The 11,481-nt window shown below is 44.3% G+C and overlaps 1 protein-coding gene and 1 non-coding gene across 3 annotated transcripts; both read left to right on the forward strand.

Annotated features, from left to right (window-relative positions):
• The first annotated feature begins 4 nt into the window (after nucleotides 1–4).
• Nucleotides 5–11,281, forward strand: EIF4G2 (eukaryotic translation initiation factor 4 gamma 2). Of its 2 annotated transcripts, XM_068194607.1 has the most exons (22): nucleotides 5–271; nucleotides 1,763–1,873; nucleotides 2,005–2,070; nucleotides 2,468–2,593; nucleotides 2,935–3,037; nucleotides 3,715–3,846; nucleotides 3,940–4,006; nucleotides 4,090–4,241; nucleotides 4,659–4,769; nucleotides 5,299–5,382; nucleotides 5,468–5,566; nucleotides 5,750–5,891; nucleotides 5,983–6,143; nucleotides 6,568–6,681; nucleotides 7,455–7,580; nucleotides 7,810–7,914; nucleotides 7,999–8,214; nucleotides 8,506–8,764; nucleotides 9,079–9,283; nucleotides 9,708–9,919; nucleotides 10,027–10,148; nucleotides 10,459–11,281. In XM_068194607.1, exons 8-22 carry the CDS (start codon nucleotides 4,158–4,160, stop codon nucleotides 10,522–10,524), a joined length of 2,106 nt encoding a protein of 701 aa, XP_068050708.1. In that variant the 5' UTR covers nucleotides 5–271; nucleotides 1,763–1,873; nucleotides 2,005–2,070; nucleotides 2,468–2,593; nucleotides 2,935–3,037; nucleotides 3,715–3,846; nucleotides 3,940–4,006; nucleotides 4,090–4,157; the 3' UTR covers nucleotides 10,525–11,281. The 2 variants fall into 2 exon arrangements, with proteins under 2 accessions (XP_068050708.1, XP_068050709.1); XM_068194608.1 differs by lacking the exon at nucleotides 6,568–6,681.
• Nucleotides 6,723–6,891, forward strand: LOC137476716 (small nucleolar RNA SNORD97). Its single transcript, XR_011000551.1, has one exon. It is a non-coding gene; the product is annotated as a small nucleolar RNA SNORD97 (small nucleolar RNA).
• Nucleotides 11,282–11,481: the final 200 nt, after the last annotated feature.

Below are 11,481 nucleotides of genomic sequence, written 5' to 3' on the forward strand. Positions count from 1 at the left end.
TGAAGGGTGATAAAGTTAGTGGGGCTGCCGGGGAGCACCCGAGACGCGGCGGCGGCGGTCGGCGCTCTATGGAGGTGGCGGGGGGAGCCATCGGGTCGGTGCTGCTGTTGCTGCTGTGGTGACTCGGAGACTCGCCCTGTCCCGCGCGCTCCCCCCTTCCCCTCCCCAGCCCCGGTCCCCGGCTCCCTTCCCCTCCCCCCCCTTCTCTTGCCTTTTCCCCTGCCCTTGGTAGCCGCCGGGACCCGGGGAAGCTGACAAGGCCTTAGGGAAGGTGAGAAATGCGGGAGTGGCGGGAGAAGCGCGGGTCTGGGGCCGGGAGTGAGCGGGTACTGCTGCAGCTGCAGCCTAAAATGGCGGCTGCCCGGAGCGGCCGCCATTTTCTTGTCAGTTGCTTGTTTGCTTCTCCCGCACAAAATGGCGGCCCGGGCCGGCGGTCGCTCCCGCTGCCGGCTTCGGGAGTCCCGCCGCCGCTGAGCGAAGGGGTGGAGGAGCTCGGCAGCCCCTGCCGGGCGCGGAGGGGAGGCTGAGCGGCAACGTTTCAGGTTAGAGCGAGGGAGACGGGACCGGGCAGTGCGTGTCCGTACGGACCATGCCTTTAGCGGCCTCGGCTCGGCTGCAGGATGGTGCCCGCACTGCCCCCCAGATTTCCCTTGGAGGGGAAGCCGCGGTACACATAGCGGGCTGCGGTCTGAGGAGCCACACTGCTGGTGGGGAGGGGACGAGAGGATTCTCTTAATTATTTTTTTGTAATTGTTCGTTGCCTTCCCTTGGCGCGAGTGGAGAGCGGGCTGCCGAAGCGCCGCGTCAGCCGCCTCGCCCACGCTTCCTGTTTGGGGGCTCGGGCGCCGCGGTGCGGGGCGATGCCGCCTGCTTCTCCCTCGTGCCTCCCGGGGCGGCCGCCGTGGTGCGGGGGAGCGGGTCCCGCCCGGCGCCCTGGCGGAGAACAAAGAGCCGGGCGGGCGCGGGCAGCGGGCGGCGCCCGCCGGGCGGGGCGGGGGGCGGCGGCGCCGCGCGGCGCCTGCGGGGGGCGCCCTCCGCGGCCGAGCCTTTTGTTCACCGCCGCCGCCGCCGCCATGTTGTCCCCGCTCCGCGTGCCCGCGCCGGGCGGGCGGGGGCCGCTCGCCGCGCTCGGCCCGGGCAGGGCTCCGCGCGCATCCGCGACGCTTGGAGGCTTCCCTCCGCCAGGCGTTTCTGGCCCCGTGCTTGCCGTTCTGCTGCGTGAGCGATGCAGTGCGGTTCTTTCTGCAAGCTGAAAGTTGAGTTGGTTGTGGACGGTACTTTTTCTCCGTTATTTGGTGGCTTGGTACGCCATTTGGACGCAGAATACACGCCTTTGACTGCATTAAAGCGTGCGTTTTGTTGTCTGGTGTTCTTCAATTCAGAGTTTGGCTCCTTTGTCGTGCCATTATAAATCGTAGTTTCTAAATCACGTCAGTAAAGGACTCATTGTGCTGTATAATAAGAAAAAAGTACTTGCGCTCTTCTCTGCGAGTACTCTTGGCTTTTGGGTGGACTTAAGGGTTTTGCTCAGTCCATGATTCCCGTGTCTCTTTGCCCTCAGCCCCGCTGGGAAGCACGGCTGTAATGATGAAATCGGCCTTTCTGTGACTGTCTCGAAGTATTGCATGAATGAAAGTTTTCTTTTTGTAAAGTTCAGTGTTGGAGGGTTCTCATTGTCAAACAAACATTTGTACTTTTTAAAATTAGACGCTGTGGCTGATAGTAAACAAGTATAATATGAATGCTTGGTTTGTCTTTCTAGGTTTTGTTTTTCCCTACCCCGTCAATTTAATTTTATTCTTTTGAAGATTCTTCGTTGTCAAGCCGCCAAAGTGGAGAGTGCGATTGCAGAAGGGGGTGCTTCTCGTTTCAGGTACCATTTGTTTGTTTGATGAGTACTTAGCAATGGCAAATCTCCTTGGAGGGCATCTTAAATTAGAGCAGTGTTTATACCAAAACAGAGATGTTTGGACTTACCCGGTGATCCGTGGTTGTTTTTAACAGTGCTTCTTCAGGCGGAGGAGGTGGTAGGGGTGCACCTCAGCACTATCCCAAGACTGCCAGCAACAGGTATGTCATCTTGCTCTTTGATTTGCATGATTTCAAAGTCAGAGCATGCTTGATAGTGAATATAGAACTGAAAATAGGCTAGCTTTAATGTTGTACCAGAAATGCCTACCGATTTAAAGACATTTAAATGTTTTCCAGTCTGTGCCCTTTAAAGTGTACCTCCTGGTTGATAGGCAGTGCCTGGGGTTGTTCATGTATTTAACCTAAGAAGCGTGGAGAGAGTTTTTGGGTGCCGGGCATTGTTGTTCAGTACTTTCCTGTGCAGCAGATGTTGCAGCTGGGGCAACTGTGTGCTCTTAACAAAGCAACTAATGAAATTGGTTGAATAAGGCAACACTGAAAGGCTAAAAGGGCACTTGTTTCTGTTTTAACAACTGTATTCTTCAAAATTTTGCAGCGAGTTCCTGGGGAAAACCCCAGGGCAAAACGCTCAGAAATGGATTCCTTCACGAAGCACTAGACGAGATGACGACTCCGCAAACGACAAAGAACGACATGATGCAATCTTCAGGAAAGTAAGAGGGTAAGTTCTTCACAAAGTTTCTTCTTGCCTTACTGCTTTCATTAGCATTGTGTACCTAAGAAATGGGCTGGAGAAAAGGGTGGTGTGGGCCTTGAGTCTGGGGGAGACGTGTCCTTTAGCAAGGAGCCAGCCTGATAATCTAGCAGCAGAAAACACTGAAAGTAATTCTTGTAAGCAGATTAGTGTTTTAAATGATACTTCACAGTCTGAAGATCTCAACCCAGTTGATTGGAAAATTGAACTTTTTAATAGTGTTAAAAAATAAAAATTAGACTAAAGTGACTTGTAACATACTTACAATATGCGTATATTGTGTGGTTTTTGTTTTTGTTCCTTTTTAGCATACTAAATAAGCTTACTCCTGAAAAGTTTGACAAGCTATGCCTTGAGCTCCTCAATGTGGGTGTAGAATCTAAGCTCATCCTAAAAGGGGTCATACTGCTGGTAAGCTGGTTGCATTTCTTTTAACTACGATTTTCTTGTATGCTAAAAGGTGGGGTTTGGTTGGTTTTGATGGGCTATAGAAGTAGCATGAATAATGCTTTTTTGTATTTGGATTATCAAACACCATGTCCCACCTCTGCTTCCTATGTAAAAAAGGATGTACTGAGGAGGAAGTAGGTGTAATGGTTTTAAGTTGCTCATTTAGACGTCTCCACGATCACTTACCGTGATTGGGGTTCTATGGTTATGTTTTTAATAATCTAAGGTGCCAGTTGGCCATCTTATTTGCTTGGTCTTTCCTTCTTCCTCTCATCCTGAGGAGCAAGCCTCTTGGTTTTGGAAAGGCTACCACTGGTGACCTCTGGGGACACTGATGTAACTGATACCTCACTTTTTTTCAACAGTGTCAGATTGGTGACGCTAACGTGGGTGTTGGCATAGTAAACCTGAGTTTTGGTGACCAAGGATTATAGAGTCTCTTCAGTAGCAAGCAATGGCTCTTGTCCTTTGCTTCAGCATTGACTGGTGTTGGACTACACTGTTTCTGTGCTTGATTAAGCAGAAACCAGAATGTTCTAGTTGAGAGTGGTAATAATCCATTCTGTGTCTTGTAACTCTCCTGATAACATTTGCACCCTACTGCTGCTTGCTGCATTACTCAACCTGAATCTCTGTAGATCGTAGACAAAGCCCTTGAAGAGCCCAAGTATAGCTCGCTGTACGCTCAACTATGTCTGCGACTGGCAGAAGATGCACCCAACTTTGATGGCCCATCAGCAGAGAGTCATCCAGGACAGAAGCAAAGCACAGTGAGTGCATCTCTCAATATGGAATGGTAAATTTTGCATGCATTTGTAGCTGCCCTGATTAGCTTAATTGTTTTCTTTGTTCTCTTTTTGCAGACATTCAGACGCCTCCTAATATCTAAACTTCAAGATGAATTTGAAAACCGAACCAGAAATGTTGATAGTAAGTTTTAAAACCACTTTAATACAGAATCTATTTGTTGTCTTTTCCCACAGCCACCTAAAACAGGCTTCTTTGTTTTCCAGTCTATGATAAGCATGATGGTCCCCTCCTCCCTGAGGAGGAGGAACAGAGAGCCATTGCCAAGATCAAGATGCTGGGGAACATCAAATTCATTGGAGAACTTGGCAAGCTTGATCTTATTCATGAATCTATCCTTCATAAGTGCATCAAAACAGTGAGTATTCAGACTGGGAGGAAGCTAGGAGCAAAACAGAACTTAACAACTGAAAAAAACCAACACGCAGTACTGCTCTTGAGAGTCTTGGAGCAGGAGCATAAAATGACACAAAAATGTTTCCTGATGTTTACCCATCCCCTACTGTTATCTTTTGGCATGATTTAGAAGTAAAGTCAGCTTTGTTCTAAGCTATAGGAATTGTCTCCCAGGGAAAATGTAGTTTTGCCCAGACGGAAGTGTGCCGTAGGGGCTTCAAAGTACACACAATTAAGAATTGTCAGTTCTTAATTTTTAAGTCCATTTACCTTCAGAACAAAACAATGTTTTTTTATGCGTCTGTAGTAAGTTTATTGCTTATTATGAATTGTCATTTATAAAATTTTTAAATCCTAAATTTTCCCTTTAATTTTTCAGCTTTTGGAAAAGAAGAAGAGAGTTCAACTCAAAGATATGGGGGAGGATTTGGAGTGCCTCTGTCAGATAATGAGGACAGTGGGACCTAGATTAGATCATGCGAAAGCCAAGGTATGTGCCTATCTAGAGCAGTCATCAACCTAAACTTAATTAAGTGGCTAAGACTTTTGATTGCTTGAACCTTCAGTATTCAGTATTCATGAGTACAAAACAGAGGTTCAATTTTTCAGAGAAGAGAGTGCCAACTATGGCGTCTAGACCAATTCTCTTGATAAAAAAGGACAATCTTTTAAACAGTTTTAAACATCTCACCAGGGTGCAGTTAGAGTCATCAGGAAATCATATAAGTGAGACTGTTGGTTTTTAAACTCTGCTGGAAAAGATGTGCTGAGGAACTACTCTAAGCACAGCTGGGTGATTAGAGAGATGGGAGCTTGGAATTCAAGCTTAAAATGAACAGAGTTTTGGCTGTGTTGCTCATCTCTGATTCAAATGTCTTGATGCATTAGATCCTTATTGTCAAGGAGCTAAAGATGCCAGGAATGGGCATCTTGTTGCATTATTTTGTCTCGAATGCCTTGAGGGAAAACACTCAAGGTACTGACAGAATTATCCTAATTTGTAACTTTTGTTCCTCTAGTCCTTAATGGATCAGTACTTTGCCCGTATGCGCTCCTTGATGTCAAGTAAGGAATTGCCAGCAAGGATTCGTTTCCTGCTGCAGGTATGATGATAAAATGTCTCCCTGCTGCTTTTTTTTCTTGCAAAATGGTCTTGAATCCTTTCCCAATATCCTCTTCTGTTCCAAGGATACTGTGGAGTTGAGAGAACACAACTGGGTTCCTCGCAAAGCTTTTCTTGACAATGGACCAAAGACTATCAATCAAATCCGTCAAGATGCAGTAAAAGTGAGTGTTGCGTGTGAGGTCCAGAGCCTGCCTTGGTACTGTGCACTCGGGAGTACTTCTCACATATGTGGCAGTTGGCTTAAGAGTTAAAATCAGATGGACTTTGGTAGTTGGGGGTTAAAAACCTGGCTTTCTTGGGACTGCTGCTTGAAACTGACCAAACTTACAATTCTTGTTTTAAAGGATCTGGGAGTTTTTATTCCTGCTCCTATGTCTCAAGGGATGCGAAGCGACTTCTTTCTGGAGGGACCCTTCATGCCACCCAGGATGAAACTTGACAGGGACCCACTCGGAGGGCTTGCTGATATGTTTGGACAAATGCCAGGTACACTGACACCACAGGGGTGATGGGGTGGCTGTGGTTCTGCTGTGCTCAACAAGAGCTAAAACGCTCATTTGTCTCCTTGCTGATCCAGGTAGCGGAATTGGTACTGGTCCAGGGGTTATTCAGGATAGATTCTCACCCACCATGGGACGCCATCGTTCAAACCAACTCTTCAATGGCCATGGGGGTCACCTCATGCCTTCTGCTCAATCCCAGTTTGGAGACCTAGGCAAATCTTTTCTGAAAAGTCAGGTAAGGATGATGTTCAGACAGTGACTTCAGCTTGTTTAGAAGCACTTCCTGAGATGCGTATGTTATGGATTAAAGTTTGCTTATGTTGAAAGACCTATTCAGATTTGATTCTGATAAATGATGCTCAGCTGATACAAAAATTCTAAACCACTTTTTAAATTGTACAAAAGATGCAAGTACACTTTTTTTTTTAACTGCAAGAAAAGGTGCATGTGGCTTTGGTGGGTCAGAACGGTGTGTTTTATTTAAGAGATGGCCCTGTTTTTAGGGATAGATGCTACTCTCCCACCACCCCTGCTCCTTCTTTCTCCCTTCCTGGCGAATAGAATCTTTGTTCCTCTGGTCCCTCTGGTACTACTTACCAAATGATGTACGCCACTCCATCATCTGCACTTCTTTCTCTATATCTCCCTTTCTGAAATAGGGGCAAAGCCAACTCTACCATACCCAGAATCAGGGACTCTTATCCCAGCAACAAGGACAGTCGAAGGATATGCCACCTCGGTTTTCTAAGAAAGGACAGCTTAATGCAGATGAGGTACATGACATGCCTACATTATTTACAGCCTATTCTAAATATTGCCCAATGATTATAGCAAGACGCGTTATTATGAGGACTAATGCTGGAACTCTTTCTCCTCTTCCTCATTCTCCTCCTTCTTTGTCCCTTCCTCTTTCACCTTTTACCCCCCCTCACTTTCCTTAGGGTATCCAGCGTCCTATGAGCAAGACTGAGATATGAGGGCAATTTTTTGGGGTGTCCCTTCCTTCCCACACACTTCCAGGAACACTACTCTGACATCAGTTCCCATGCATCCTATTGATAACAAAACATTAAATTAAAACTTCAGAAAATCCTGAACTTTAGAAACCCTGAAGTGCTGGACCAGGTTAATTTTTTTTTGTTTCTTTTTGTTTAGAACTGGCTAATAGGCAAAATTGCAAATGCAGAGTAAACTGCATTGTGATTTTGAGTGTTAACCAGACTTGTATCCCGATTTCTGAGCAATTTGGTAGAGTTTTATCTTGGCTGTAAAATACATCAGCAAACATGCTGATTATCTTCTTGGGTCTCTAACATACTGCATCTAAAAGGAGCATTTCCAGGTTTTTATACCAGTTGAACTAAATGCCAGTAACTTGCTTTTGGGGGAGTTTCAGAACACATGTGGCTTAATCTGTATTTGAGTATTAATATTGTAGAAATGGAGTCATGCTTCAGTGAGATCAGTTGGAGTGAGTCCATGGCTGTGTATTGCTGGTCAGAATACTTGAAACAGTTTGAGTTTTTCTTTGATTTACTGTTTACAGATTAGCCTGAGACCTGCTCAGTCTTTCCTGATGAATAAAAACCAAGTGCCAAAGCTTCAGCCCCAGATAACTATGATTCCTCCCAGTGCTCAACCACCACGCACTCAGACACCGCCTTTGGGACAGGTAAATACAAAAAATTCCTGTATGTTGTTTGCTATTCTTCCCTGTGCTTGGAAAACTTAATTTCAAGTGTGGGAGGGGAGAAGTATTTGCACACAGCAAGACTTGGGAAAAGAATGTGTGAAACCAAACTAATTTGAGTTCATCTGCTTTTTTATGTTTTGTATTTTAAAACTTGATATAAGCAAAGTTAGATGTGCTACAAAGAAACAAATTCTGGTGTCTTTTTCAGCCGCCTCAACTTGGTCTTAAAACAAATCCACCACTTATACAAGAGAAGCCTGCAAAGACCACGAAGAAACCACCTCCTTCTAAGGAAGAGCTACTTAAACAAACTGTAAGTTAGTGTGCAGTAGTGAGTTTTACAGCTTTGGATGTGAGCTTCAAAAAGAATGTTTACCTGTGCTTCTTTCCTCTCCAGGAGGCTGTTGTGACTGAGTATCTGAACAACGGAAATGCTAATGATGCTGTCAATACTGTGAGAGAAATGAGAGCTCCGAAACACTTCATTCCTGAGATGCTGAGCAAAGTAATCCTTCAATCCCTAGACAGATCAGATGAGGACAAAGAGAAAGCAAGTACGTTGATCAGCTTGCTCAAGCAGGAGGGAATAGCCACCAGTGACAACTTCATGCAGGTATTGTGGTCTGATAATCTTGCAGTTCTTGTTTCTTGGCTCTTCTTGGTGTTTAGATGCTGTAAAAGCAGTGTGCAAATATTTTTAAGCCCTACTAATCTGAGGGGGTAAAAATAGTACATGAACCTGTGAGGGGCGCAAGAAGCAGTTGAAAGGAAGAAATACAGTATTTAGGCAGTTGGAACCTGGGATCCTCTTTGCAAGTGATTACAGAAAATATACTATGAGTATTATGTTGCACAGGAACCAGATTACTTAAGAATTTCATCTTGTGTGTGTACTGTTTCTTAGGCATTCCTGAATGTATTGGACCAGTGCCCCAAACTGGAGGTGGACATCCCATTGGTGAAATCCTACTTAGCACAGTTTGCAGCCCGTGCCATTATTTCAGACCTGGTGAGCATTTCCGAACTGGCTCAACCACTGGAAAGTGGCACCCATTTCCCTCTCTTCCTGCTCTGTCTTCAGCAGTTAGCTAAGTTACAAGACCGCGAATGGCTAACAGAATTGTTCCAACAAAGCAAAGTGAATATGCAGAAAATGTTACCAGGTAAGATTTGCCACAGAGCTCTTCTGTTACCTGATCCTAGAGTAAGCAAGATGCTGTTCTAGTTTATGCCAGAGTAAAATAACACACAGGGTTGTCTTGGTGGAGTAGCTGCCATTATTGTTAGGAGTGATGTTTCTTATGGGGTGGCTGGAGCATGAACCATGCCTTACAGAGTAAAATAACACACAGGGTTGTCTTGGTGGAGTAGCTGCCATTATTGTTAGGAGTGATGTTTCTTATGGGGTGGCTGGAGCATGAACCATGCCTTACAGCTCTTGAGAAGTACTTAACACGTGTCTTTATTTCCTTGGCAGAAATTGACCAGAACAAGGACCGCATGCTGGAGATCTTGGAAGGGAAAGGGCTTAGCTTCTTGTTCCCGCTTCTGAAACTGGAGAAGGAACTGCTAAAGCAAATAAAATCGGATCCATCCCCTCAAGCCATCTATAAGTGGATTAAAGATAACATTTCACCCAAGCTTCATGTAGATAAGGGATTTGTGAATATATTGATGACCAGGTGGGATGCTGTTTTAATGTATTTTAAGTACTTGTTTGGTTAGGCTCAGTAAGGCATTAACTGTAAAGGGTCAAACAGAGCTCTGCAGAAATCTGAGATGCGGTACACGGGGAGACAGATTGTTCTGAGTGAACCTTCTCATGTAAAATCCCCTTGTATTGGAGAAGAAAGGCTTGCATCAGAGTGTGAAGTGTTTTCTTTGGGAGGAAGTCTAGATCATGTGTTTTTTCTAAAATGTAGAGCTGTAGCAAAGGCAAAACAAGGATTTTTCTGGTGCACTGTCAACCACAGTACAAGTCCCTGTGCTTGCTCCTGACTGCAGGTGGAAGCAGGAGGACAGTTGCGGTGATAGTTGTCTGAACTTGAAATGTCAAGTGCTTTGATCTTAGTTTACAGGACTTAGCTTGGCTTCTCTTCTGTCCAGTTTCTTGCAGTATATTTCTAGTGAAGTAAACCCACCCAGTGACGAATCGGATTCTTCATCTGCTCCATCTAAAGAGCAGCTCGAGCAGGAAAAACAGCTGCTGCTTTCCTTCAAGCCGGTGATGCAGAAGTTCCTCCATGACCATGTTGATCTGCAAGTGAGTGCTTTATATGCACTCCAGGTGCACTGCTACAACAATAATTTTCCAAAAGGTGAGTACATTGAATTCACCCGAATTGGCTTGTCCCTACATTTCTTAAAATTCAGCAAGTGGCTGAGAAGGTTATAAAGCTAACCAAGTTTAAATTTACTTTCATAGGCATGTTACTGCGCTTCTTTGTTCATTTCTATGACATGGAGATCATTGAAGAAGAAGCTTTCTTGGCATGGAAAGAAGACATTACTCAAGAGTTTCCAGGGAAAGGCAAAGCTTTATTCCAGGTAAATCTGCTAAGAGACTTTTGTTTGTTTGTTTGTTTTTTTATATTTCTGCCGCAGTGGAGCGTTTGAGAAGAATTTTGAAGTGTCTAAGACTTGCAAATATCTAGAAACCTAATGGAATATTTCACTAGGAACGAGTTGCAAGCAAGATGACCTAAATCTATTTACTAGAGGCCTATGTGTAGTGCAAATGTGGCTGAAAGGTTTTGTAAAATCAGTTGGGCGAGGGGAGGGGAAAAAGAGTGTTCTGTGGAAGTACCTAATGAGGAAACAATTCCTGCTCCCTTAAACCAGTTTTGTGTAACTGCAGGTAAACCAGTGGTTAACCTGGCTGGAAACTGCTGAAGAAGAAGAATCTGAAGAAGAAGCTGACTAAAGAACCAGCCAAAGCCTTAAATTGTGCAAACATACTGTTGCTATGATGTAACTGCATTTGACCTAACCACTGCGAAAATTCATTCCGCTGTAATGTTTCACAATATTTAAAGCAGAAGTATGTCAGTAGGATATTCTCTGCAAAAGGTTTTTGTAGTATGTCTTAATAGTCTACAATAAAAATATTTTAGAGTATCTTCAATGTTTAGATAACAGTGTATTAGCAGCATGCAATAATTATATCATAAGTTCTCGAGCAGAAGCAGTCTGTTGCAAGGGTCTTCTTTGCTGCCAGTTATCATAGGCTGTTTTTAAGTTAGAAACTGAATAGCAACACTGAATACTGTAGAAATGCACTTTGCTCAGTGTAATACTTGAGTTGTTGCAATATTTGATTATCCATTTGGTTGTTACAGAGAATCCTTAACTGTAATCGATGGTTGTTGCCGTAATAGTATATTTGCCTGTATTTCTACCTCTAGTAATGGGCTTTATGTGCTAGGTTTTAATATCCTTGAGCCTGGGCAAGTGCACAAGTCTTTTTTAAAAGGAACAGTTTACTTGCACAAAAACTGATCGGCTGAAGAGATGGTTTAATGCCCTTTGGAAGAGGTTTTTGTGGGTGTGAAACATGACATGGTGAGAAATTTGAATTGGTCCCTCTTACAGTACTGAAATTAAGTCTATTAATTTATCAAGACATGTTCATGCCCTGATTTTATATACTTGTATCTATCAATAAACATTGTGATACTTGACTTGCTTCTGAATGTCTCCCAGTAGAAAAGCTTTGGCCGATGACTTGTTCACTTAAGAAATGAAACAGCAGTGGGAGTTGCCTTAGGTTGCAACCACCTTAAAATTATTTTTACACTCCTTGTCTGGATATGTAGATGAATTCTAAAGGTCACAGACAAGATGAGACACTACAGATGTGTTTTGACAGGAGGAGAATGAT

The sequence above is a fragment of the Anomalospiza imberbis genome, chromosome 6 (genome assembly GCF_031753505.1).
Source record: "Anomalospiza imberbis isolate Cuckoo-Finch-1a 21T00152 chromosome 6, ASM3175350v1, whole genome shotgun sequence".
Classification (NCBI taxonomy): domain Eukaryota; kingdom Metazoa; phylum Chordata; class Aves; order Passeriformes; family Viduidae; genus Anomalospiza; species Anomalospiza imberbis.